Source organism: Centropristis striata, chromosome 4 (genome assembly GCF_030273125.1).
Source record: "Centropristis striata isolate RG_2023a ecotype Rhode Island chromosome 4, C.striata_1.0, whole genome shotgun sequence".
Taxonomy (NCBI): domain Eukaryota; kingdom Metazoa; phylum Chordata; class Actinopteri; order Perciformes; family Serranidae; genus Centropristis; species Centropristis striata.
Genome location: NC_081520.1, coordinates 4,424,956 through 4,451,763, shown reverse-complemented (window position 1 = coordinate 4,451,763; position 26,808 = coordinate 4,424,956). Strand labels below are relative to the sequence as shown.

The window sequence follows — 26,808 nt, the reverse complement described above, 5'->3', positions numbered from 1 at the left end:
TTTCCTCACAGCGGGGGCAACAACTTGACCCGGTTGGATGATCTGATTAACCGGAACGGGAAAAAAATCTCTTCTACTGGATTATTCACATCTGTGTTTCCTGATGAACTCGCCAGGATTCAAGTGAGAGGGAGAGTCACATTATACAGTATATTTACAGTTAACACACCAAATAACAGGCTGACACTCTGTACATACGAAAGTGCATAGATGGTAGATGGAGAATCATACATTTGTACGTAGTGTTATTTAAAAAAAATTACTTTTGTATAAACAAAACAAAAAAAGAATCTTTGTACAGTGGAGAAGTATATCAGATGTTATGGTTGTACAGCTTGTTTTGATGAGAGTGCATGTTTCCCTCCTGACTATCATTAAATTTGGATCAATATAGCTGGAGGATATCACACACACACACACACACACACACACACACACACACACACACACATTCTTGTACTTCTATCTTTGTGAGGACCATCATTGGAACAGTGAATTCCCTTGCAAGATTAAAATAGATTTGGATTTTTCATTAGTTTTAGTTTTAATTTTGTTGTGAATTTTTGTTTTCAAATTCAGTTAGTTTTAATTAGTTTTTTAGTGAGTTTGCTAGTTGTAGTTTTTTGTAATGGGGTATTTGTTGGGTGGGAGATTAAAAGAGGTCACAGTAAATTTTGCCTTTATTTCCTTTGTCTGATCCATCTTCATTATGTAGGACAAAGACGAAAACGAAGGACATTTTCACTATATATACGAATACAGTTTCAGTTAATTATCATTAAAATGTAACCTTAACCCTTAAAACAAAGTCTGAAATCTCAAAAAAGTCTTTAAAGAAGTGAGGACCGGCCGAAATGTCCTCACTTTGCAAACATGTCCTCACTCTGTTGGTTAAAAACGTGTTCTGGTCCTCACTATGTAGGAAGTACAAGAACACACACACACACACACACACACACGTCTGACTCTATAGCTGCTATTTCACACATGGCTGCTATCTCTTCCTCTCTGTTGGTCATCGTTTACTGTTTGAATAAATACAAAGGATCACTGTGTCATGTTGCTTTAGTCTGTGCTCAGGTGTGTGTGTTTGTGTGTGTGTTGGTTTTTATCAGTCTGATTGTGTTGTCAGCTGTGTCCTCACAGGCGTGGGTCGTCCAGCGATGTGAGCCAGCTCTCTCTTGCTCTCCCACCGCTGGATGGTAGAAGTCCACCTCTCCAAATCTGACTCCCGTTTGTGCAAAACCTGCAAAACCCAGAATCAACCAACACATTTACAGTGCAACATCAGCAAGCTGTGCAAACTTGAGGGGTGGTTCATGAAACAAGATCACCAGTTAAACCTGTTACAATTAATCTGCCAGACTGAGACACTGTTCAGCACTGTAAACAGGGCGAGCATGTACTTTTTATGCATGGATAATCTGATTTTATACCTCTTTTTGGTTTAAAGTGCCCCCATTCCAGGATATAAATGTGCTTTTTAGGGCTGCAACTAACGATTATTTTCATTATCGATTAATCTGTTGATTATTTAAACGATTAATCGATTAGTTGTTTGGTCAATAAAGTGTTAAAAATATCAGTGTTTCCCAAACCACAAGATGACGTCCTCAAATCTCTTGTTTTGTCCACAAACCAAAGAGATATTCAGTCGCAGTCGCTAAACCGGCCTTTAGTCTCATCACATCAACTCTGACTCTGTTTTAAAAAAACGCTTCATCCTGCTTTAGTTTCTCAGACTAATTTAATGCCTTTCTTTTCACAATAAGCTGTGCTTTATAAAGAAGAAACCCTATAGAATCAATTGTTCATTAAGGTGATGTATGAGAGTTGTCAGTAATTTGTTGTCACTAGTTTACACCAGCTATCTGCTTTGACTGACCAAACCGGCACAAGACGAGGAGATCGGTGTCCCCACTTGATAAATCTCAACCTCTCTGCGTACTTGTGTCTACATCATTATAGCACTTATACGACAGATTCCTCCTTTATACATTCAGGTCGGCTGAAGCTTAGTTACTTCTAAGTTTGAACTCCAAAGAGTCTAATTCTACCTACGACTGTGACCCTGAGGCAGATCTGTTTGTCTTCTCCATACAGCTCTGTGGGCTAATCCTGTTTTAATTACCTCTTTCGCCTGCTGAAGTGAAGCAACTTTATTACAGCTGCAGTGTTGAACCAGATATAACACACTGGGAATTTTAACTAATGTCAGTTTTCAGTGGTGCAGTGCAACATCTCCTTTTTTGTTTGGTTGCTTTCATGCTTGGTTAGTCTTTTCCTACAAGCAGAAACCAAAATGTCAGCTTTTCAGGGATTAAAAAAGTTTTCTTTATAGCTTGCTGACAATGGGGATTTTAATGTATTGTCTTAAAAGGGTTGTACGAGTAGTTTTCCTGCGTAAGCCTGAGACAGTGTTGGCAAAATCGTCAAAAATAGTAAGATTTCAGCACGTGTGTGTGTGAGAAGAACTGAGCATACAACTGGTAAAGGACACTTGGACTATACTGCACGAGTTGTGTCAGAGTTTGCTGGTTACTTTAATTCATTAAGGATACTACACTTTTGTTTTCTTCAAGAATTCAAGGTGACAAGGGGTGAGTAATTGTTATATACAGTGGCTTGCAAAAGTGTTCATCCCCCTTGGATGTTTCACCCTTTTATTGCTTTTACACATGAAATCATGGTCAATTTAATTTGGCCTTTTTAAAAAGAATTTGCAAAAAAAAACCCTCTTTAATATCAAAGTGAAAACAGATTTTTACAAAATAGTATCACTACATTAGAAATATATAAGGTAAAATAAATGATTGCATAAGTATTCATCCCCTTTAAAGTAACTGAACTAATTCAACAGAGTTCCAGCGAGTTGATGCATCAGAGTCACAGTTAGTGAAATGGAGATCACTTGAGTACAGTTGATGTGTGTCAAGTCATTATAGGATAAAAACTAGGGGCGGGACTCAATTAAAACAAATAATCTAATTAATTAGAGGCTATGTAATTAATTAATCGAAATTAATCGCATTTTAATCGCATGTAAATATTTGACCTGAGAACAGTGAGAAGTAATTTTTTCACATGGATTTTTAGTATACCATTGAATAATGACTGAATAAGCTTAAGCAAAAAAAATATTGTTTATTTTTGTTCAAGTCAAACAGACCAGTGCAATGTTAAGTGTAAGTTAATTGTAGCAATAGCATATTTAGAAATATAGTACATTTCAGAAATTCAGGTAGCCTATAGGTAGGTAGATCTTATAGCTAGCTGCTATATGTTTAGCATTGAGGTGATACTTGAGGCTGGATGTGCTGCGGTGATATGTGAATTCCTTGTTGCCTAGCAACACAACCATGCTCTTATGGACGCTTCCATCCGTTGGTTTTTAGTAACTAAATGTCCCATCATCCACGGGGCCAACCAAAGGTCTCATCAGCTTCTTCCTTCATGTTCACTGTGGTTTGTTGTTGTCTGAACTCATCAACGCTAGTTGGTGCTCCAGTATAATCGGTCCGCCTGAAACTCATCCAGTGAGAAACGTTCCGCGGTGCAAAAATAAGTGCCATTAAAATGTGTCAATTTTTTAAGTCCCGGCCCTAATAAAAACATGTGTCTGGGAGGTCCAATCTCTGGTTCATCACTATTCCTGCTACAATTGCAACATGAAGACAAAAGAACACTCCAAGCAACTCAGAGAAAAGATCATTGAAAAGTAGAAGTCTGGAGATTGCTACAGAGAAATGTCAGCTCACTGGACATCCCACAGAGTTCAGTTAAGCCATCATTAAGAAATAGAAGCAGTATGGACCTTGTTTAAATCTGCCTAGAGCTGGCTGTCCGAGTCCGAATCTGAGTGACAGGACAAGAAGAAGAAGTGATCTCCATTTCACTAACTGTGACTTTGCTGCATCAACTCGCTGGAACTCTGTTGAATCAGGTCAGTTACTTTAAAGGGGATGAATACTTATGCAATAATTTATTTTACCTTATATATTTCTAATGTAGTGATACTATTTTGTAAAAATCTGTTTTCACTTTGATATTTAAGAGGGTTTTTTTGCAAATTCTTTTTAAAAAGGCCAAATTAAATTGACCATGATTTCATGTGTAAAAGCAACAAAAGGGTGAAACATCCAAGGGGGATGAATACTTTTGCAAGCCACTGTATATAACAATTACTCACCCCTTGTCACCTTGAATTCTTGAAGAAAACAAAAGTGTAGTATCCTCAATAAATTAAAGTAACCAGCAAACTCTGACACAACTCGTGCAGTATAGTCCAAGTGTCCTTTACCAGTTGTATGCTCAGTTCTTCTCACACACACGTTCTGAAATCTTACTATTTCCAACGATTTCGCCAACACTATCTCAGGCTTACGCAGGAAAACTAAATTTTAAATTTTAAAGGTGAAATACTCCTTTAATTTGAAGTAAATCAACACGAAAGTGACTCAAAAGCCACATTTTCCACATTAAACAAATCATTACTATTATTATTAATTTTGATCATGAGTGAACAATATGAGTCTGATGAGAAAGTGAGAAATATTATGCAACTGAAAATATCCTCCATTCATATAAGGCAGGGGTCTCAAACTCAAATTAGCTGGGGGCCGCTGGAGTCAGTATCAAAGTGACCAAAAAAAGACACAAAATGACTATAAATAAATAAATAAAAAAGACAAAAAATTACCCAAAAAAAAGACAAAATTACCAAAAAAGACACAAAATGACAGAAAAAAACACTAAATTACTTTAAAAAGACACAAAATGGCCAAAAAGACACAAAATTATTTTTTTTAAAGACACAAAATTATTTTTTTAAAAGACACAAAATGACCCAATAAACATACAAACTTATTTAAAAAAGAAACAAAATTACCCCAAAAAAGACACAAAATTACAAAAAAAGACACGGAATTACCAAAAAAAGACACAAAATTACCACAAAAAAAAAGTAATTAAATGGACCTTCCACACACAACATGGTAAAGTGTCATTCATATAAAACTCACATTAAACTTTCACATCAAGGTGGGGGCCACAAAATATCGTCACGAGGGCCGCAATTGGCCCGCGGGCCGCAAGTTTGAGACGCATGATATAAGGCATCAAAAGTGACAAACAATTAACTAGAAGTGCTTTCAGAGACGAGTTTCAAACCTGTGCTCAACAATATTAGTGAAAGCTGATGATAGGAGAAAAGAGAAATGAGACTCTCTCACCTGCTGGGAATCCATCCTGACCCCCTGGTGCTCGCTGTCAGCCAGCTCTTTCTCATGCAGATTTCTGATTCTCTCATCAAATGTCTGTTGACAAAGCAGACTGAATATCTATCCAGACTCACTCTTCTAAAACTTCCATCTTCAAACCAAAACATACAGAATTTCTGGTCATAATTAACTCAAGTTAAGGATGTCTCTGTTGTTTACTGTATGCATCTGTACTGTACTAGAATTTACAATGCTCAGTAAATACTTTTCTGCCACTGCAGGGTTATTTTCTACGGAAGCCCTGAACCGCAAGTGAAGAACATTTTTTTTTAGATGTTATCTTGTTATTTCGAGATCATATCTCGTTATTTCAAGATAATATCTCATTATTTCGAGATAATACACATATGTAAAAAAAAAAAAAAAAGAATTAAAAAAAAAAAAATCTTCCAAATTTTTTTTTCTTCAGATATTATCTCGTTATTTCGAGATAATATCTCGTTCTTTCGAGATAACACACCTACGTAAAAAAAAAAAATATATTTTTTTTTACATAGGTGTGTTATCTCGAAATAACGAGATATTATCTCGAAATAATGAGATAATATCTGAAGAAAAAAAAAATTTGGAAGATTTTTTTTTTTTTATTATTATTTTTTTTTTACATATGTGTATCATCTCGAAATAGTGAGATATTATCTTGAAATAACGAGATATGATCTCAAAATAACAAAAAATTTTCTTCACTGGCGGTTCAGGGCTTCCGTAATTTTCAATCAATACATGACGAAAAAAATAGGTTTTGTCAAGGTAGTGTGGCTCCATGGATGTTGTCTTCACCAACAATGCTGTCACTCTTTAGCTGGATTCCTTCATTTTTTCGTTCAGGAGGTTTTAACCAGGAACCAAATTATCTGCCAGTGATTTAAACTGGAAAAAACACTGAATAAAGCAGCTCAATCGTCTGGAATCGAGCTGTCACTAACGTTGGCTTAACTTGTTTCTCTGACTAAAATCCTTCATCCAGTTAAAAGATCAAAGTTAAGAAGCAAGTTCTATAAAAGTACATTTTAAAAATGTGGCTTAAAACTGGAAAAAAAGGTCTAAAAATATATAAAAACTTCTGTCAGACAACTTCAAGAATTACAGATTTCTCTGATTTTAAATTGTTGGAAAGATTTGGGATAATGCAAGTACACAACTCAACAACATATATATCATAGTTCCAGTTCATTTTAAACATTTTAAGGCAAAAGAATGATATTATACTATTATAGTGTCAATATTATAATCAATAATCTACAGTAATGCATCAAAAGCTGATGTTTTTGCCGACATCTAATAGCTTAAAATCTGTGTTTTTAAAAACAAATTATTCTTATGATTTATTCAGGCTGGAGAAGAATGAAACTACAGTATGGGATACTGAAGTCTTCTTGAAACCACATTAAATCAGCAATTATGTTTCATAACTCAACAATAGTTAATGAGGAAAGGGAAATCATTAATTTAGACCAGGGATAGGTAACCTGCAGCTCCAGAGCCTCATGCGGCTCTTCAGTGGCTCCATGTGACTGTGACATACGGTTATTTCTTTATATTTCGATTTTAAATTATCATTGGTGTCAGCCTAACGCAATTTGTGTTCTTTAATTGTAAAAATGTAGCTTATATACATCATTAAAACATTTTTTTGTTGCAAAAAAAAATGTGCATCGTAGCTTACAAAAGTAAAAAATGTTCAATCTTCAGGTCTAAATTTGAGTTTCCCTAGCTGGGCTAGCTATCGATATTTCTTCAACCTCTTATTTGCACTTCGCTGACAAAAACATTAAGACATGCAATTAGGAAAAAAATATAATAGTAAATACCACCCTTGTTTGCTTCAATGTCTTGTTCATTTTAAGGTTGAGACATTTGTTTGGACAAATATAATGATAACAACTAAAATAGATCATAAGAGTTGAATTTGAGAGCTGGTATCTAGACATTTCCCATAGTTTTCTTGATAATGATTTTGTTTATTATCAATGTTAATTATAATGGTGGTAGGCTAATTGGGACTTCATAGGCTAAGCTCTTCTTCATTGTAAGGCTCAAAATAAGGTTTTGCGCCTCCATTCCAATATTTTTTATTCTCTTTATTTATTTTTTACAGCAATGGCTCTTTGGTTAGTAAAGGTTGCTGACCACTGATTTAGACAACATGGTCTCACAGAAATCCGTGAAATAGCCACGGATTTCGCTTAACTCAAAATCCGTGGAATAGCCACGGAATTGCTCAAATTTCCGTGAAACTGACACGGATTTCGCTACAATGCAAGTTAATGACAGTCATATTTTTCTGGCGAGATCTTCACCACACAGTGATTATGTACATTCACTGAGTGAATATTTGGAAAATAAAACATATATTTCTCGCTAGAAATGTGATCAAAATCCATTTTTATGCAGAAACAAAGTCAAAATATTAATTTTTTCACTAAAAATGAGAGAACTGTCCGCCATGTTTTTTGTTCTGACCGCCGGAACCTTGAAAGTCACGTGACTTGGAACAAACCAATAGCCACGGGATATGACTGTCTTTAACTTGCATTGTAGCGAAATCCGTGTCAGTTTCACGGAAATTTGAGCGATTCCGTGGCTATTCCACGGATTTTGAGTTAAGCGAAATCCGTGGCTATTTCACGGATTTCTGTGAGACCAGGTTGGATTTAGACCTACTCCATTTTTTGTGTGTGCAGGGTGAAGTAACCTCACCTCCTGCTGACCTCTGCTCCTCTGCTGCCTCAGCTGACTCCTCTGCTCTCTGATACGAGCTTTCTGTTTGGACACCAGCCGCTCCAGCTCGGACACCCGTTGGCGGAGCTCCTGGTTGGCTTCGGACAGGTCACCTGACCCTGTTGACGAGTCTTTAACTGTACGCTTTAGCTGAGCAAGGAAATGGGATTAACAGAAACAGAGAGAGAAAAAAGGATAAACCTGAGGCACAAGCGCTAGTGCAGTTTTGTATTCATTCTACACTGATGAATTGTTGCCAATTAATTTTGAGGAAAGTATGGATGATGTAAACAAAGAGTCTTATAATGAAGCCTGGCAGCTTTTTTGTGCATTGCATCAAAAGAAAACAGCACAGTCAGAGGTAAGGATTTTCAATAAGGATTATGCATATCCATGCATATTTACATATTTACACACTTCAGTAAATCTCTCAGCAGCTTAGAATTGTTTTTGGCTGCTTCCAACTTTTACTCTCAAGTCCTATTTGGAGGTCTTTCAACACCAGTTTGAGGCTGGGATACCAGCCCAGATAAATCAGGGACTTAAGATGTCTTTATTTACGAGAATTTTCTACCTGCACAAAATTTACAGCTGGAATCACTACTTTAAAAAAAATCAATAGAACAGAATGAAACATCTCTGCCATTTCGTACCTCTGAGATTTCTCGATGCAGTGTCTTCATGGAGGATTCATAGTCTTCTCTGGTCTGCAGCTTTACAGCGCCCAGCTCTTCAGACAAATGGTGAATCTTTGTTCGAGCCTCTTGCAGGTCCTCGTCTCTGCAATACATGGTGAGCAAAGATGTCTTTAAATTAGGGTGACCATATTTTGATTTCAAAAAAAGAGGACAATCGGCACGGCCTCGAGACACAAATTCAGACAGGCTTCTCGGAGGTTGATGAACATGCTTTATTATGCTTCAATGGTGCAAAATTAACTTCTGTAATAAAATAAAATGAAATCTGTAAAAACTTGTAACAAAATAATAGCTCTCGTAGACTCTTTTCAAATAAATGAATAAATAATATGAAATAATGTTCTAAATATGAACTCTTCTGTTAGAAAATCTAGCTTCAACAATATATCTCTTAATAACTGCAATAAGATAAATAATAGAAGAGTCTCACAAAGATACTAACTTAACAAACAAAAAGGATCTATACTTTTCATCTTTAGTTGTCTTTGAGCTTTGAGCTTTGAGCTTTGAGATCTCCAGCATCTTTATTAGACACTGAGACATATGTGCCAGCATTGCACACGGGGCACTCCGCCTCCCACCTGTCCCGACCGGGACGGTACGTCGGAAATTTTTTTTGCAGTTCATCTGTGAAGCTGCACTTACGCTTCGGCATTTCCCGTGTAATGCTGCTCCGCTGTTCGATATGCCCTCTGTCTGCTCTGCTCTCTGTCTCTCTGTGTGTGCACGGCACTGACCCGCCCACTAGGCAGCCTCTTGGTAATTACGTCTCGCAAAACTGTGTGCAAAGCGCCGGTCAATATACGTGCACGTGTACTGGTCCTATGAAAAACAGTGAACACCGGCCATTTTTGTGAATTTATAAAACCCGGCCGGACGCCCCGGACAGGACGTAAAAAGTGGACATGTCCGGGCAAAAGAGGACGCTTGGTTACCCTACTTTAAATGTACTATGTTGCCTTTAAGTGAATTGCAGTCAGCATCTGAGAAATAACCAAAACAGAGAGACGTGAAATACACGGGACTGACCAGCACCATGTTCATCTATCATAATGTTGAGCCATGATACTCCCTTGCTTGCTGTTGATACTTATACAGAGCAACCAACCCAAGATTCATGACATGTAGTCAAGATACAGCTAGCTGGCTAACACAGGCTTTAGTTACTGTTTGCTAGTTGTCCGCCCCTGCAGTGTATCTCTGTTGGCAGGAAGAAAGCAAATGTTATACACATTTGCTTGGTACCTTTACCTCATTTATAACATGTTGTGTTTGTGGTCAGGGGTTGTGGTTTGGATTATTTCTTGGCCAGGTGCAGTGATTTACTGGAGTTTTTTCTTCCAGACAACCAGTGGAGACTCTCCTACTGCTCCTGGCCAAGAGAAAGTCTGGCACACCCTGCAGACAGACAGTAGATTAGTATTGATCCTCTCATCTAACTCTTGGCCAGAAAGTGGATTTCCCAGTATTTCTATTTTCTCCTTTAAGGTTTCAGTTGATAGTCAAGATATCTGGCTAACACTGGCTCTAGCTACAGTTGTTGCTAGTTTGCCTAGCAAGGATGACTCATGTTTGTATATTCACATCCCTAATCATATTGTCTTGCATCGAGGCTTAGTTTTTTCCATTTAGGGTTGGGTTAGGGTTAGGTTATTTGCATATGCACGTCAAACAGCCCGTAGGCCTACAAAGTCCTTTTTGCCATGGAATTTGGCAGTAATGGTGGAAAAAGTAACAGACCGGGGAACATAGGACCCTTTTTGGGAAAAGCGGGGAAAAAGGGTCCTATGTTCCCCAGTCTCATACAAAGAGGGGAACATAGACACGCTCCCGTTTGCCTCCCTTGCAGTGTATTTCTCTTGGCCAGCAGGAAGAAACTGTTACTCTTACATCATTCATTTTTGTTAATAGGTTAGCATCACGTTAGCTGGTGAAGTAATTTAGCCAGCTAGCCAACTAACATATGTACTCTGATAATATTTTGCTATTGATAACATTAGAGAGAAAGCAAGGGAAAAAAGGCGAGCTAAGCTTTTTTCCAAAAGGTCGCCAGCACGGGGTCTATTTTGATCACCAAGGCCAAAAAAAAGTCCCTCCATGATTTGAATGCCCAGTTTTTCCTGATGTCAGTCACCTTTGGCCGGATGAGCTTCGATGGATAAAAGGTTGTGTTGGCTCTGATGGGTGACTCTATTTCTAAGCTAATGTTATGTAGTGTTGTACACCGTCTCAACAAAAGTGAGTGAAAGTCTCAGTTTTTAAGTTACATTACAGTCTGTTCACACATTGGCGATACAAAGTGATTAATAGTGTAAATTGCTTCCGCAAGTATCTTTAATACATGCTGTATGAAATATCTTGTTTAGAGCGTAACAGATATTATCAACCGATATTTGCCTGTTAAAGGTCTATGTGTGTCGTGTATCTGCTGTCTGATATGTGCCCTTATTACTATTATTTCCCGTTTACACAATATATCATGCAGAAAATGTTGCTTGGCCTGATTTTAAAATGGTGTTTGCTCTTTTAAATTATTTATTTTAAATACTCAGCAATCTCATATGGGTCGGGCTCTAGTCTTGTTGCCCCACGGTCACCTCAGTGTGATGGTAGCCTGATACTGGTCTCTGGCCTGCTCCAGTCTGAGGTGTAAACTGCTGTTGGTCAACATAGCCCGCTCCAAACTCTGGGCCAGCCTCTTGTTGTCCACTTTGGCTCTATCTGAGGCTTTCTGCAAGGACTCCAGCTGAAAGGTTCATGTGCACACACACACACACACACACACACACACACACACACACACACACACACACACACACACACACACACACACACACACACACACACACACACACACACACACACACACACACACACACACACATACACACACACACACACACTGAAAATCAGGTGAATATAAAAACAGTTACAGAAATGTAAATCAACATGTTGTGGCATTCCTCAGGGCAGCCTCCCGGAGCCTCTGATCTTTTCTATTAAACCTAATATAGATTTAAAGGAACAGTTTATCTGCATTGTGTTTTACTCACAGAGGACGTTAAGAAGCTGTTAGACTTGTAGATGACACACACACACTACTGTAAGAATATACACAGTTTTAATTATACAAACAGTTTGATCGTATGCAATCATCAACAGCCAAATGGTGCGTTGCATCAAATGTTACTTCCATTATCTAATTTCCTTTCATAAAGGGTGGTGTACTGTGCCCTATGTTAAAGAAGATAAGTAAGGAAGAATAGAAGCACATTTTCTTATCATATAAAGAACTCTAGCTCTTATCAATTAGATACTTCCAGGTTGTTTCCACAGAAAAAAAGATTATTTAACTGCAGCCATTATTCTCTTGAGGACTTATTAGGTTATCATGCTAAATCTGCCTTTGAGAAACTGTTCAGCATTCTGGTAAATAGGTTTATTCTCCTGAGAGTTTGCAGTGTTGGAGAGTAGTGAACGACATGTATCTGAACTAGTAGTTTAACTTCATTTTGCAGTAGTTTGCTGATAGTTTAACTACATGAATATAAATGCAGTTAAATTACTTTTTCTATTTTTTTCTTTTTTTACATTTTGTGTAGTTAAACAACTGAAACTACAAACTATAAATTGGGCCATTGTTTGATTGATTATTATTATTAATAATAACATTTTATAAATGCTTTTCTACTGTAATTGAACCCCTTTGTGTAACTTTATACCTAGGTCAAAATGATCAGTTTAATATTTTTTTCTTAACTCTTTTAGCTATGTTTAGTTGTAATGCAAAAGCTAAATTTGTTTACAGAAATGCTGTGATATTAAACACTTATTTATTTTTTAAAAGTGGGTTTGTGAATAAAGGAAGACATGTATAGTTTTATATCTGAAAATCTTTTTTTTTTCTAGTTCTAAATGGGATTTGTGGGGAAAATACACATGAAGAAATGGCAGTAGACATGAAAATCACCAAATTCCTTTTTCTGCTGTTCTGCTTGTTTTGATAAAAAACTCAAAAACATTCTGAGCTTGTATACTGATAATTATTAGGCAGTATGAGCTTCATAGGTATACGTTCCTTGCCAATTTGATCATTTGTAGTATTTTGAACTACTTTTTCTAAGTTGACCAGACTAGATTTCTCCCTAGGGTAGCTTTACTGTTTACTGTAGTTCAACTTCTTCTAATGTGAAGTAATTGGTAGCTTGCAAAGCTAGTTCAAATTAGGGAGTGAAATGAAAAAAAAACTGATACTCTTTCTCTGTCTTTCATGATGAATATGAAGCTACAACCAGCAGCTGCTTCACTTAGCTGAGCATAAAGAGAAGGAGACAGACCAAAGGAAACAAAAGCTCACTAATTAACAAATCATATCCAGTTTGTTTAATCCACACTAAGGGCGTGTTGTGGTTGTGGTCAGGGGTTGTGGTTTGGATTAATTCTTGGCCAGGTGCAGTGATTTACTGGAGTTTTGTCTTCCAGACAACCAGTGGAGACTCTCCTACTGCTCCTGGCCAAGAGAAAGTCTGGCACACCATGCAGACAGACAGGGGATTAGTATTGATCCTCTCATCTAACTCTTGGCAAGAAAGCTAGTAAGTGTATTCCCTAATATTACAAACTGCTCCTTTAAAGCTTCATTTGACATTTTGCTTCATTTACACATATTAAAATAATTTAATCCAGAACACGTCAGACTTCTGAGAGATACTGACACTGATTTTACAGAGATGGAATAGTAGTACACATGGCAGTGTAATGTGTGTGTGTGTGTGTGTGTGTGTGTGTGTCCTTGTGAGGACCGGAACACGTTTTTAACCAACAGAGTGAGGACATTTCGGCCGGTGAACTGAAACTGTTTTGTGTGGTTACAAAACTAATTAAAATTATAGTGAAAATGTCCTTCATTTTCGTCTTTGTCAACTTTTTTCATAACAATGAAGATGGATAAGACAAAGGAAATAAAGGCAAAATTTACTGTGACCTCTTTTAATCTCCCACCCAACAAATACCCCATTACAAAAAACTAAAACTAACACTAAAACTAATAAAAACTAAACTAAAACTAAAGCATTTGAAAAAAAATGCTCAACTAAAACTAGCAAACTCACTCTAAAAACTCATTAAAACTAACTGAATTTGAAAACAAAAATTAAAACTAAAACTAGTGAAAAATCCAAAACTATTATAACCTTGCAATGGAATTCACTGTTCCAATGAGGGCCCTCACAAAGATAGAAGTTCAAGAATGTGTGTGTGTGTGTGTGTGTGTGTGTGTGTGTGTGTGTGTGTGTGTGTGTGTGTGTGTGTGTTTGTGATGCATCCATTAAAGAAAAGTTGTGTCCTTACATCTCTGGTGCTTTTGGAGTGAGTAGATGTGAGGAGTCTCTGGAGTTTCTCCACCTCTGCTTGGTGTGTCCTGATTTCTCTCTGAGCCTGCAGCCTGGCAACAGTAAAGCAACATATAACATCCCTTGCACAAACTTTACCATGCAGTGTTTGTGAACTTCATTCAGCTCTGACCTGTCCTGCTCTCGCCCCCCCAGCACTTGCTGCAGGGTCTGACTGTTGAGTTGCAGTCCTGTGTGGGAGGCCAGGATGTTTTCAAGAGTTTGAGAGACAACAGGACCACAGACACCCTGCAAGGCCTCCAGCTCATTGATCTACAGCACAGGATGGGTGATGTTACTGCACAATTGTTATATTTTGTAAATACACTTAAACCAAGGGATTACTGAAGTTAAACTACCATTTGTATGAAAGGAAGTATAAATCTGTCAGTGTCCAACAAGGTTATAAAAGTTTTTTTATTAGTCATTTCGTTATGAATTTTTTTTCAAATTCAGTTGGTTTTAGTTCGTTTTTACAGTGAGTTTGCAAGTTTTAGTTTCGTTTCTATTTTCTGAAAATGCTTAGTTTTAGTTTAGTTTTTATTAGTTTTGGTGTTATTTTTCGTTTTTTTGTAATGGGCTATGTGTTGGGTGCCAGATTCAAAGAGGTCATAATACATTTTGCCTTTATTTCCTTTGGTTTATCCATCTCAGCCCCAATAAGGTTATTAACTCTTGCAGTTCCAGGTGTTTTGAATTTTGGTTGGAGTGTAGACATCCCAGTCTCAGTAAACATATTTACAATCCTTTTTCTAAAAGAAACACTGGATTATATATGAAAAAAGTTGACAAAGACGAAAACGAAGGATATTTTCACTTTAATTTTACTTAGTTTTAGTTCGTTTTGTAACCACAAAATACAGTTTCAGTTAGTTATCATTTTTTTTAAAAACTCTCGTTTTTATTTTTATTTCAGTTAACGAAAATGTTTTTTTCAATTCATCAATTCAAGTTTTCGTTAGCTATCGTTAACTATAATAACCTTGGTGTCCAATTATTCTTGTCCATCATGAGTAAAGTCTGTGAAAGCTACAATAAAATCTGTTGCAATGTTTCTTATAAACAATCCCGAAGTCTTGACAGTCTTTCATGAATAAATATAATCACAATCAAAGAAAATGCACTGTCCTTCAAAAACCACTCTGACAAGATTCAAATAGGGAAGTTCTTCAGAGTTCCACTGTGTTTGCACCATTTATTTGAAAGAAAAATCTCATTCTTAAGGCAGAAATTGAGGGGAAATCATCGCATCTATGTTTGCAATCATAATAAACCATCAGAATCTATTTGACAGTAACAAAGCTACAAGATCTAATGAACGAAATTGTTGCTCTGTAGTAGCTGGATGTCGCTGATTCATGTACATTTATTTACAAAATATGTTACATTGCACTTTTCTGTATTTTGCTTTTATTAATACACCAACAGCCAAACATAAGAAGTTGTTTGCAATATTTTAGGATTTAAACGTCTCCACTCCAAATTGAAAATGTGCATAAAACTGGTAGCTAGAAACATATCTAGTATTTGTGTGTGTGCTGTACCTTATGTTTGCCTTTCTCATAGGCTGGTTTGTTCTTGTCAGTTGGATCCTTCAACATCTGGTCCACCTGCTGCACTGCATGCTGCATACAAGCACACACACACACACAATCTGAAAAAAATGTGCCCATAGCCGTGTTTCGACTAGGTGGAGAGTCTCAGGCCACACCCTCTCAAAAGTCCGCTCACTCTGCGTGTTTCGACTACAAGTTAGCCCCCAGAGGGATTTAGAGACTCTGGAGGTGACATATGGTTTTACTGTGAATAACTTCAGCAGCTGAAAGCAGCATGGCTAATTATACACAGAGTCTCCGCTGATCATAAACATAGTGATTGTTAATTAACCGGCATCACTTACTGTGTGTCTGGTGCTTGTTGTAAACAAACAGAGATCGCTAAGTGAACTCCTCCTGTAGCAGCAGCACATACACACTGTACTGCTACAGAGCTAACTGTAGCTAACTGTAGCGCTCCTTAACAAGAAGAGTAAGAAGGAGTCGCTGGATTTGTCTCCAGTCGCTTTCTTGAAAAATAGTCGCTAAGGCGGTCTGAAAAGTAGCTAAATTTAGCAACAAAGTCGCTCAGTTGGGAACACTGTTTTGCCGGCTTTTACAAATGGCGTGTGTTGTTGTTGTGTAGAGCAGCTATTCTCAACCTTGGGGTCGGGAGATGATTTCTGGGGGTCGCCAAATCATTTTGGAAGTCAGCTCTGTCTCCACTGTGTTAAAGTGTTCATGTGTTAATGTGTTTTTGGTCACTTAATGTCTTTTTTTGGTCATTTTGTGTTTGTTTTTTGTCATTTTGTGGGGTTTTTTGGTAATTTTGTGTCTTTTTAGGCCATTTTGTGTCTTTTTTTGATCATTTTGTGTCTTTTTTATCATTATGTGGTCAATTTGTGTCTTTTTTGGTCATTTTGTTTCCTTTTTTGGTCATTTTCTGTCTTTTCTGGTCATTTTGTGTCTTTTTTGGTAATTTTGTTTCCTTTTTTTGGTCATTTTATTTCTTTTTTGGGTGATCTGAACTGTGCGTGTGAGATTCTGTTCAGTGAGCGGGGGTCACGGACAACATGCATGTTAAATTGGAGGTCACGACTCAAAAAGGTTGAGAACTACTGGTGTAGAGTACTACGTCACATCCTGCTTAGCAATCTATCCAATCAGTAACCAGGCTGTTTTCAGGGGAGAAAAAAGACCCTGCTCTTCGGACTGCTTGTATTCAAATTAGGGGCGTTTAGGTGAGTGAGACCCGCCTCATTCCCGGTATTGCCTGGTAGTGGAAACAGCCCTCATGTCCGGTGTTTCTGCACCATTCACTCATCCAAACACAATAAAATCCTTTAAGTATGTACCATGAAATCCAAAATGACAGCTAAAGAGCTTATTGTAATGATGACAGTTACAAGTGACCCGTCTCTCACCTGCTGTTGCTCTAAAGCAGCAACCTTTCCCATGAGCCTCCTGTTCTCATCCTGCTGGTTTTGTAAGGCTGAGCTCAGAGATCCCGCCTCCAGCTGTCAATCACAGGTTCACAGGCCACCAACATGGACAGAAGTTACAACCAACAGGTGAATGTATGAAAGGTATCACACTGCAAAAAAGGTGTGTCTAAAAACAAGATAAAAACACTAAATCTGAGGGAAATGATCTTGCTGCATGGACAGATAATTTCACTGGACAAGATCCCTTAAATTAAGATGATTTAATCTGGGAAATAAGCATGTTGAACACTTAAAATAAGAAATTAACTCTTAAAACGAGATAAATGATCTAACACTTCTAAATCTAAAGTTTTTTTTAATCTTGGTAAGAAACAAATAATTCACAGGTCACTCTGCTCGGGCCAGTTCATCGCTGCTTGCAGCTTTAATTTATCTTGTTTTAAGAGTTAATTTCTTATTTTAAGCGTACGACATGCTTATTTCTCTTATTTTAAGCGTACGACATGCTTATTTCTAAATGTATTAATCTTAATTTAAGAAATATTGTCAAGTGAAATTATCTTTTATCTATGGAAATTAGAACCTCGTCTCACAGAAATCCGTGAAATAGCCACGGATTTTGAGTTAAGTGACGGAATCACTCAAATTTCCGTGAAACTGACACGGATTTCGCTACAATGCAAGTTAGTGTCATATCCCGTGGCTATTGGTTTGTTCCAAGTCACGTGACTTTCAAGGTCCCGGCGGTCAGAACAAAAAACATGGCGGACAGTTCTCTCATTTTTAGTGAAAAATCAATATTTTGACTTAGTGTCTGCATAAAAATGGATTTTGATCACATTTCTAGTGAGAAATATATGTTTTATTTCCTAAATATTCACTCAGTGAATGTACATAATCACTTTGTGGTGAAGATCTCGCCAGAAAAATATGACTGTCATTAACTTAACATAACTTAACATAACTTGTCATTAACTTGTAGCGAAATCCGTGTCAGTTTCACAGAAATTTGAGTGATTCCATGGCTATTCCACGAATTTTGAGCTAAGCGAAATCCGTGGCTATTTCATGGATTTCTGTGAGACCATGTTGGGAAATTATCATGCAGCAAGATAATTTCCTTCAGAGTTAGTGTTTTTATCTTGTTTTTAGACCTTTTTTCATTGTATATAGGGATGGATGGTGTTGTGGCCAAGCTTACCTTGGCCTTACTGAGTTGGACCTCCAGATTGCTCCTCTCACACTCCAACTTTGTGACAACAAGACATAACTGGGAGCCAGACACAAATATACAGTGACTGTTTCACTTTATGGCACAACATTACCAATCATATCCACATTTGTGAAATATACCTCATTTTTTGAACCTTCCAGGTCTTTCCTCACTGCCTCCTCTTCTTTTCTGGCCGTCTTCAGCTCCCCCCGCAGCCTCTCAATGGTCCGCTCCAGTATTTCCCTCTTAGTGGCTGCTGTCTCTTGTGCAATGGAGGAGCTCTGCAGGATCTGTGCATGTTCGCCTTTGAGCTTCTCCCTGAAGAATCACAGATTTATATATATCTTAAAAAGATACTTTCAAGAACTTAATACACTTTTCAGGTTGTTTTTTTTAAGGTTTTTAATATTTCATGTCCAAACACACATCACTAGCACCAGTGTTAGACCATGAAATTAATCTGTCTACTAAATGCCAGACTCATGCAGTTATTTTAGGTGGCTGGGTTCACAGCACAGTGAGACAGGTTTCATTAAATAATGACACCAAGGAAAACCTGAAAAAAAACTGATTCATATCAGAGATGAAAAACAGAGACTGACTTTGATTTTTTTTAATAAAGTACAAATGCCAAATATCAGTCTGAGACTTTACAAACCAATATATCTGTCGAGCCCTGTCTAACCCTTTTAATGTTACTTTTTTCATCCATTTCCTATGAGACAGTGAACTTGGGGAAGGCCCAATCTGCTGTGGTTCTGTTTGGCTGGGAGGTTTATTAAATAATAATGTCCATTTTTTTCCAGGCACACATTAGTTGTCCAGCAATTATGATTTACTTATGGATTTTATTTTGTCAAAATAATAAAATACAAAGAAATATATGTCCATTGCCACTCTCATCACTGCAACACAAATAAGATGACAAAGACAAAAATGTGGAACTGAAAAAAAAAACAGTCAAACTAATGTCATATTTTGCTTTAATACATTATTGTAAAGCAGGTGGTTTCCAACAACTTAAAGCATTTAATGGTAGAGAAACAACATATCATTGACTTATCTGGATACAAATCAACAAAAAATAAATATAATATTCATTTTTAGTACCAAGGTCTGACAAGACCATCTCTGAACCACAACACCTCCAACCTTTATTAGATACACCTTACTAGCTAATAAAGTGGCTTGTAGAACCTGATAATGTAATAAATTCCCGATAATGTAATAAATCCGATAATGTAATAAAAATCTGCACTTGAGTCCATTGAAAATGTAATAAAACCTGATAATGTAATAACTTCCCGATAATGTAATAAAGTGCATTTCCCAATAATGTAATACACTTTTTACCAATAATGTAATAAAGTATAACATTAATCGAAGGTTTTTGATCAAATCAAAGATGGCGGAAAATCCAATATGGCCGAAAAACCCCATTTAGCTTGGATTGGCCCAAGGGTTCCAGTGATACATCCTTTGAGAAAAACGGATGAACGGGTCAAAAGTTAATAAACATTCAACTTTGACCTGTTGGTGGCGCTAGAGCTCTTGAGCTAGAGTTGATACACAGTATCACCACTTCAACCCAAGTAATGGGTGGTCTGCTGTTAAATTATTACAATATTGGGGAATTATTACATTATCAGGACTTGGGAAATGAAGGCTAACCTGATAATGTAATAATCTCCCATTAATGTTATACTTTATTACATTATTGGTAAAAAAAAAAAAAAAGTGTATTACATTATTGGGAAATTCACTTTTTTACATCATCAGGTTTTATTACATTTTCAATGGACTCAAGTGCAGATTTTTATTACATTATCGGGGTTATTACATTATCGGGAATTTATTACATTATCAGGTTCTACATGGCTGCAGAGTGTATCATGATTTAATAAAATGTTGAGAAAACAGCATCAGCACCCCCAGTTAGTAGTAACCATAGTGATTTGACATGATGAGTTAAAAGTGTAAAGTTTTTTTGTGCACATTTTCTTTTTACGTTAATGAGTAAGTGGTGGCTGGCTGTCTGTTGCTTCTGTTTTGGTTTATCTGTTTGTTTACCTTTATTTTATTTATTTTTTTCTCTGTTGGTTTTTTTCTATGTTTCTTGTACTGTGTGTGTCTGTATGTATATATATATATGTGCCAAAACTTTGCATAAATAAAATTTACACAAAAAACAAAAAAAAAAGTGTAAAGTTTTGAAGTGTAAGAGACTCACAGCTCCAGCTGCAGACTAACGTTATCTGTTAGCGCCACCTGCTGCTCAGTGTGGATGCTGCGCCTGGCTGCCTCCAGCAGCAGGGCTTCCTCCTGCAGTTTCTTGACAACATGACTCCTCTCAGCCTGAAAGACACAGAGAGGAGAGACAGTTGTGTGTGTGCATAATGCATTACCCTCACACACTGTAACTTTGGAGATGTTTGACTATTCCAGGCTCCCTGTGATTGCAGTGAAAAGCCTCTCAGTCTAACATGGTTGCATGGCTCTACAAAACAGATGAAGAAAGAGATTTCGTGGAAGGCTCCTGACCTGGACTCTGTCAGCAGCAGCTCTCAGCTCTCTGCCCTCCAGACGGAGTTTGCTGTTTTCAGTCTGCTGCCTCTGAAGGGCCAGATGAACATGTTCAACACAACACACACGTATGCAACAATCAACAACAGAAATACAGACTTTCACTGGACTTACACTGGAAGAATCTGTTAATAGACCAAATCTCAATGGAAAAAATGTCAGCATCAATTAATCACAATATACCCCGATGGTCTACATTTATTAAAAAATTCACCGTTACAAATGCCTGATCCCAATTCCACAGAACTTTGCAACACATCCTTTTTACCCCTGAAATATCCACACAGACACTACTGGTCAAAAGTTTTAGAACACACCAACTTTTCCAGAATTTAATTGAAAATTATGCAGTTTAATGTCTCAGTGTACTAAATTAATGCACATTTGCAACATTTAAAATTCTTTATTGAGCATGATAGTGTTTTGAAAGTAAAAAAAAAGATTCAAAATCACATTTTATGTTGGACTAAAGGACTAAAAAAAGACACAAAATGGCCAAAAAAAGACACAAAATGACAAAAAAATACACCAAAAGATACAAAATGACTAAAAAAAGACACAAAATGACCAAAAAAGACACAAAATGACTTACAAAGACATGAAAATAATTTCAAAATGGACAAAATAGCCCAAGACTCCATAGTTAAGTTGTTTACCCACTTCTTGTTCCCTGAAAAAGGCCTACTTGTATAATTCTGAAATGTACATTATTTTCCAGTTTTGGTTAAGCTTACCTTTTTTATTTACCTCTGGCAGTTCACCACTTACCTTTGTACCCTTTCAAGCTGTTCATTTGACTTGAACTGCTTGAATTTCAATAAAAAACTGGAAAAATTGGGGTGTTCTAAAACTTTTGACCGGTAGTGTATATACAAACACTTATATATACAAAGTACACACACACTTACACACACACTCACACACATATGCATCTGTAGCATTTACATAAAATTCCCCCATTGGTCTGTCTGTCTGTCTGTCTGTCTGTCTGTCTGTCTGTCTGTCTGCTGATTTGCTTATCAGTATAAGTGTATGGCCACACAATAACCCTCCTACCTATTAACTATCAGAAATCAATGTTAACAACACCTGGTGTTGTAAATATCTACTCTTTTTTTTTATTTATTTATCTTATTTCCTGTTTAAGTTCTTTGACATTTTCTTGTTCTGTAAATAAAAATAAAGTTATCCTCCAAAAGTGGGGGGGGGGGGGGGGGGGGGGGGTGATGGTGGGCCAAAAAAAAAAAAGAATTACAGACTTTCCTGAAGAAATGCTCATCTATTTATCCATCTATGTCTACAAACCTTCAGTTCAGTTTTCAACTCAGACGCAAGTGAGTCCTTCATTGCTGTGAAAATGAAACAAAAACAGTTCAAACATCATGTGTAGGTCTTGGAAATATTAAGAATGCAAATACTATTTGTGTATCTGACAAACCTTTTAGTTAGAACAGGTTTCAGATAATAAAAAAATAACATTGCTTAAAAACTTTAATCTACAATTTGCAAGGCAACGTACATGTTGGCTGTCTAACGATATCTATAACAGAGGTAATAGAGGCTACATTTCCTTCCATGAACAATTACTTGTGTAAGTAACTTATGAAGCAAAAATGACAAATAATCTCTAGTTTCAGATATAAAATGAAAAACATCAATTTCATTTTTTTTAAATCAAAACTCATGAAAGTATATTAAGTTGATAAATGAGCCCTACCTTGAGAGAATGGAAATGCTGCTCACATAAATGCATCAATAAAAATAATCTATTAATATATTTAGGATATATAAAACAACCTGACTGAGGCCATTCTGCACCAGTACTTTCACTTTTGATACTTTAATTACATTTTGATGCTGATACTTTTGTACTTTTTGTATGCATGACTTAGTAGTGGAATAATTTCAGTGTGGCATCAGTAGTTTTACTTAAGTAAAGGATCTGAAAACGTCGTCCATCACTGCCTGTAACCATAAGGGACTTTATGAATATTATTAGGGAGGGGGAATCATTTCTAAATGCTTGAGGATATAGAAAAAGTCTCTATATGTATATATGGACTTTGTTTTTCTCATGAAAGTTTGAATAAAGTTATCCCAAACTCTCTCTCTCTCTCTCTCATTTTATTGTGAATTTAAAATGTTTGACTTTTGGAATGTTGCTTGGACGAAACAAGCAGCATGCAGCATTGAAAATCTGACTTTGGCTTCTGAGAAATTGCAAAAGGCATTTTTCACTGTTTTCCACTTCATGACTCAGGTTGTTAGGGTGTTATTTTTCAGCTTCCAGAACAACTATTTGGCCCGTGAGCGAGGACCTGACCATGCAATACATCGTAGGTTATCAAATAAATTCAGCATCTGTTCTTTACTTTACTGACAGCTTGTGAAATAAACTCAAATTTGTACTTTTCTTTCCTCCAAAGCCTTACAGCAGCATTCTGATGGTTGTAGCACAGCCACAGCAGATTGGTTTTGTATCCCCTGACACTCCTAACCTGTCTGTTCTTTGAGCAGCTGACAGTGTTCCTCCAGCTGCCTGCCTCTGTCTCTTTCTTCCTCCAGTTGCTGCCGACTCGTCTGTACCTGCACACGCAAGACCTGGCAATCTGACTGCAGCAGCAGAGCCTGCGAGGCCAGAGGCAGACAACATGTCAGCCGCTGTTTACACATTCTTAATTACTCGGTGAGTGCTCTTACAATGTACCTGTCTCCTCTCCATCTCCAACACGCTCGCCATCTCCTCAAAGCGCAGGAGAAGCTGGCTGTGAGGTTTCATGGCTTCAGCGGAGCGGCTAGACTCCTGTCTCATCTGCTCTTTCATCTGACCCGAGGGGGGGATTGTGAAGATGGTTCAATTTCACATAGTCTGGGACCGACAGTGGATGTTTGGGGATAATAGGGACAGAATAAATGAAAAGAATTAGCCTCTCACCTCCATCAGTTTGTGACTCATCTCTGATTTGACAATCTTCAGCTCCTCAGCAGCCAAAGCCACATCCATCTGCAGCAGAAGACAAACAGCAAGATTCACAACACATCAGGCACTTTTTTGTTGTTATTGAATTTCCCCATTGTGGGATTAATAAAGTAATTAATCTTAATCTTAACCCTCCTGTACTCATTTTCAAAAAACAAATTCACTTTCATAGAATTGCGTGAAATGTTCAGCATATGTGCCCCTCTGCATCCTTTATAGATAATATCAATTTATAAATAATATAAATGAGGCCTTCATTTTGTATATTTGACTTAAATTGACCAATAATAATGAAAAATATATGAAAAATATATATCAATGTGTTGGATTTACGTCGCGAAAAATTCGTATTCTGTAGAGAAAAGTAATAGCACACTGATCCCGATCAAACCGCACGTTTTGATATATAATTTGTCCTGCAACTCTTCAAGTTGTAGGACTAGTAGCGGGACGAAATTGCGTCCGGAAGAGGAAGAAGAAGAAATCCACAGTATAACTGTAGGGACCCGAGCACTGGTCCCTACAGCTATTGCTGTATGGGACCAGTGCTCGGTGCGATTGCCCCGAGGCCCTAATAATAGCTTCAACCAGATTATCTGCACCAAAAAGACAAAACGATTCAAAAAAGATTAATCAAAAAGATTGATCTCCAGTTTACAGTCCTTGTGTAATAAGGTCATTGTATAAAATCTGAAAAAATGGCAAGGAACCAGAAATGAATTGTTAAATTAACTATTACCTTTTTATCTTTTTTTTAATGACAGTCCCACTGTATGTGCAACCTGGCACTGCTAGAAAGACCAGCTGAGCCAAGAAAGTCAATTCATTGATTTTCTGAGAATCAGTGAGCCATTTTAGGTTCACAGCAACATTATCCATTTATGATTAAAGAAAAAGATCAACATTTTGTAAAAAAATAAAAAATAAAAAAAAATGCTTTTTTGCCAAGCATTAGATGAGAAAACTGATGTGAATGTCTGGTAAATATGTAGTTGGAGCATGAAGACTGTTAACTGGGGAAAAGCTAACCTGCTCTATTGTAAGTTTTAAAAAACAGCCTACCAACACCTCTAAAGTTCACTTATAAACACTTGCATAATCCATGTAACATCTTGCATAATCCATGTAACAATCAAAAGTTTAAAAGCTGTGGTTTAATGCAGGTTTATGTGCAGGTTTATCAGCCAGGCAACCAGTGACCCCAGGATAAGAAACACAACAACTGTGTTGTTTCACACACAGTAGAGGCCAAAAAAAAAAGATTTGAAAGCTATGAAAGCTAGATAAGTAAATCAGATGCTCCTGAAATATCTATAGTATTATCTTAGTATTACCTTAGCAGCCGTGGCTACCCCCACAGCCTCTCCCAGCCTCTGCACCTGTATGCGAGCCTCATCTCTCTCCTGGCAAACCTGCTGAAGCTGCTCCCTGAGCTGGATCACCTCCCTCCTGGAGGCCTGATGCTCCTCCTCACTCTCCTGCTGCAGCGCCGCCAGCTGCTGCTTCAGATGAGCTACAAAAGGAAAATTCGAAAAAAATGTAAATGTCAGGTTGTTTTTTGCCCCACAACCCTATAATATATATATATATATTTCTATATATTTACGCATTTTGTATTGTATTAACTGTATCCATAGCTCAAGTGTTAATTATGAATTGCGTTGTGTTTAACCCTCACTCATTGAAATACTTGCAAATTCCAAATTTCAACCCTAGAGGATATTGGAGGATATTACATACTGCCAGAATGTGTAAAAAAAAACATACGAAAATAATATTTTGAGAAAAAAGTTTACGAGATTAAAGTGGCAAATCTATGAGAAAAAAATGTGCTGATTTATGAGATTTAAGGTGGTGAATCTGCAAGAAAAAAGTTGCTTTTTTATCGTAAATCTGCGACTTTTTTCGCGCAGATTTGCCACTTTAAATCTCTAAATCTTAAATCTTAAATCTTTAAATAAATATTACCTGAAGACCAAATATAGTCCTTTGCCTGATAAAGGGTTTAAGTAGCTCCAAGCTAATGAGATCGCTAATGTTTTCCCTTATCTCAGTTAGTTTCAACCTGGTCTCACAGAAATCCGTGAAATAGCCACAGATTTCGCTTAACTCAAAATCCGTGGAATAGGCACGGAATAACTCAAATTTCCGTGAAACTGACACGGATTTCGCTATAATGCAAGTTAATGACAGTCATATCCTGTGACTATTGGTTTGTTCCAAGTCACGTGACTTTCAAGGTTCCGGCAGTCAGAACAAAAAACATGGCGGACAGTTCTCTCATTTTTAGTGAAAAAAATAATATTTTGGCTTTGTTTCTGCGTAAAAATGGATTTTGATCACATTTCTAGCGAGAAATATATGTATTATTTTCTAAATATTCACTCAGTGAATGTACATAATCACTTTGTGGTGAAGATCTCGCCAGAAAAATATGACTGTCATTAACTTGCATTGTAGCGAAATCCGTGTCATTTTCACGGAAATTTGAGCGATTCCGTGGCTATTCCACGGATTTTGAGTTAAGCGAAATCCGTGGCTATTTCACGGATTTCTGTGAGACCATGTTGGTTAGTTTATAGGATCACATAACAACCATTACCCGTGTGAGACGGATCCAGCTCTCTCTCAGTCTCCAGGCGGAAGACGGTGAGTTTGAGGGTCTGGAGCAGACTTTCCATACGACACACCCGGCTGACTAGAGCGTCACTCTGCTGCCACAGCGGGCCCTCGACCCCATGGCCCCGACACATCTTCAGAGGACTTCCAGGCCTCTGAGTGGCATCCCTTCTCTGTACAGATCCCAAGATTTGGTCCCTGGAAACTCCCAGGGCCCCCATGTCTTGAATAAGAGCTTCAGCCTCCTCCTCAGCCAGCAGCAGACGCTGTTGGAGGAGGGACAGAGCCTCGGGGCCCCCAGGCAGGACGGAGGAGTGGGACATACCCAGACTGATAGATTGGTTT

At 37.3% G+C, this 26,808-nt stretch overlaps 1 protein-coding gene across 1 annotated transcript; it reads right to left on the bottom strand.

The window, feature by feature from the left end:
- Window positions 1-761: 761 nt before the first annotated feature.
- On the bottom strand, window positions 762-26,808 carry ccdc150 (coiled-coil domain containing 150). Its single transcript, XM_059330755.1, is given in 18 exon segments — window positions 762-1,246; window positions 5,232-5,348; window positions 7,980-8,150; window positions 8,654-8,780; window positions 11,296-11,444; window positions 14,048-14,141; window positions 14,222-14,361; window positions 15,633-15,713; window positions 17,048-17,140; window positions 18,270-18,338; window positions 18,422-18,599; window positions 20,512-20,636; window positions 22,170-22,213; window positions 23,363-23,492; window positions 23,572-23,688; window positions 23,800-23,868; window positions 25,179-25,357; window positions 26,447-26,808. Coding segments are annotated over 18 exon segments (2,358 nt in total). The 5' UTR covers window positions 26,787-26,808; the 3' UTR covers window positions 762-1,111.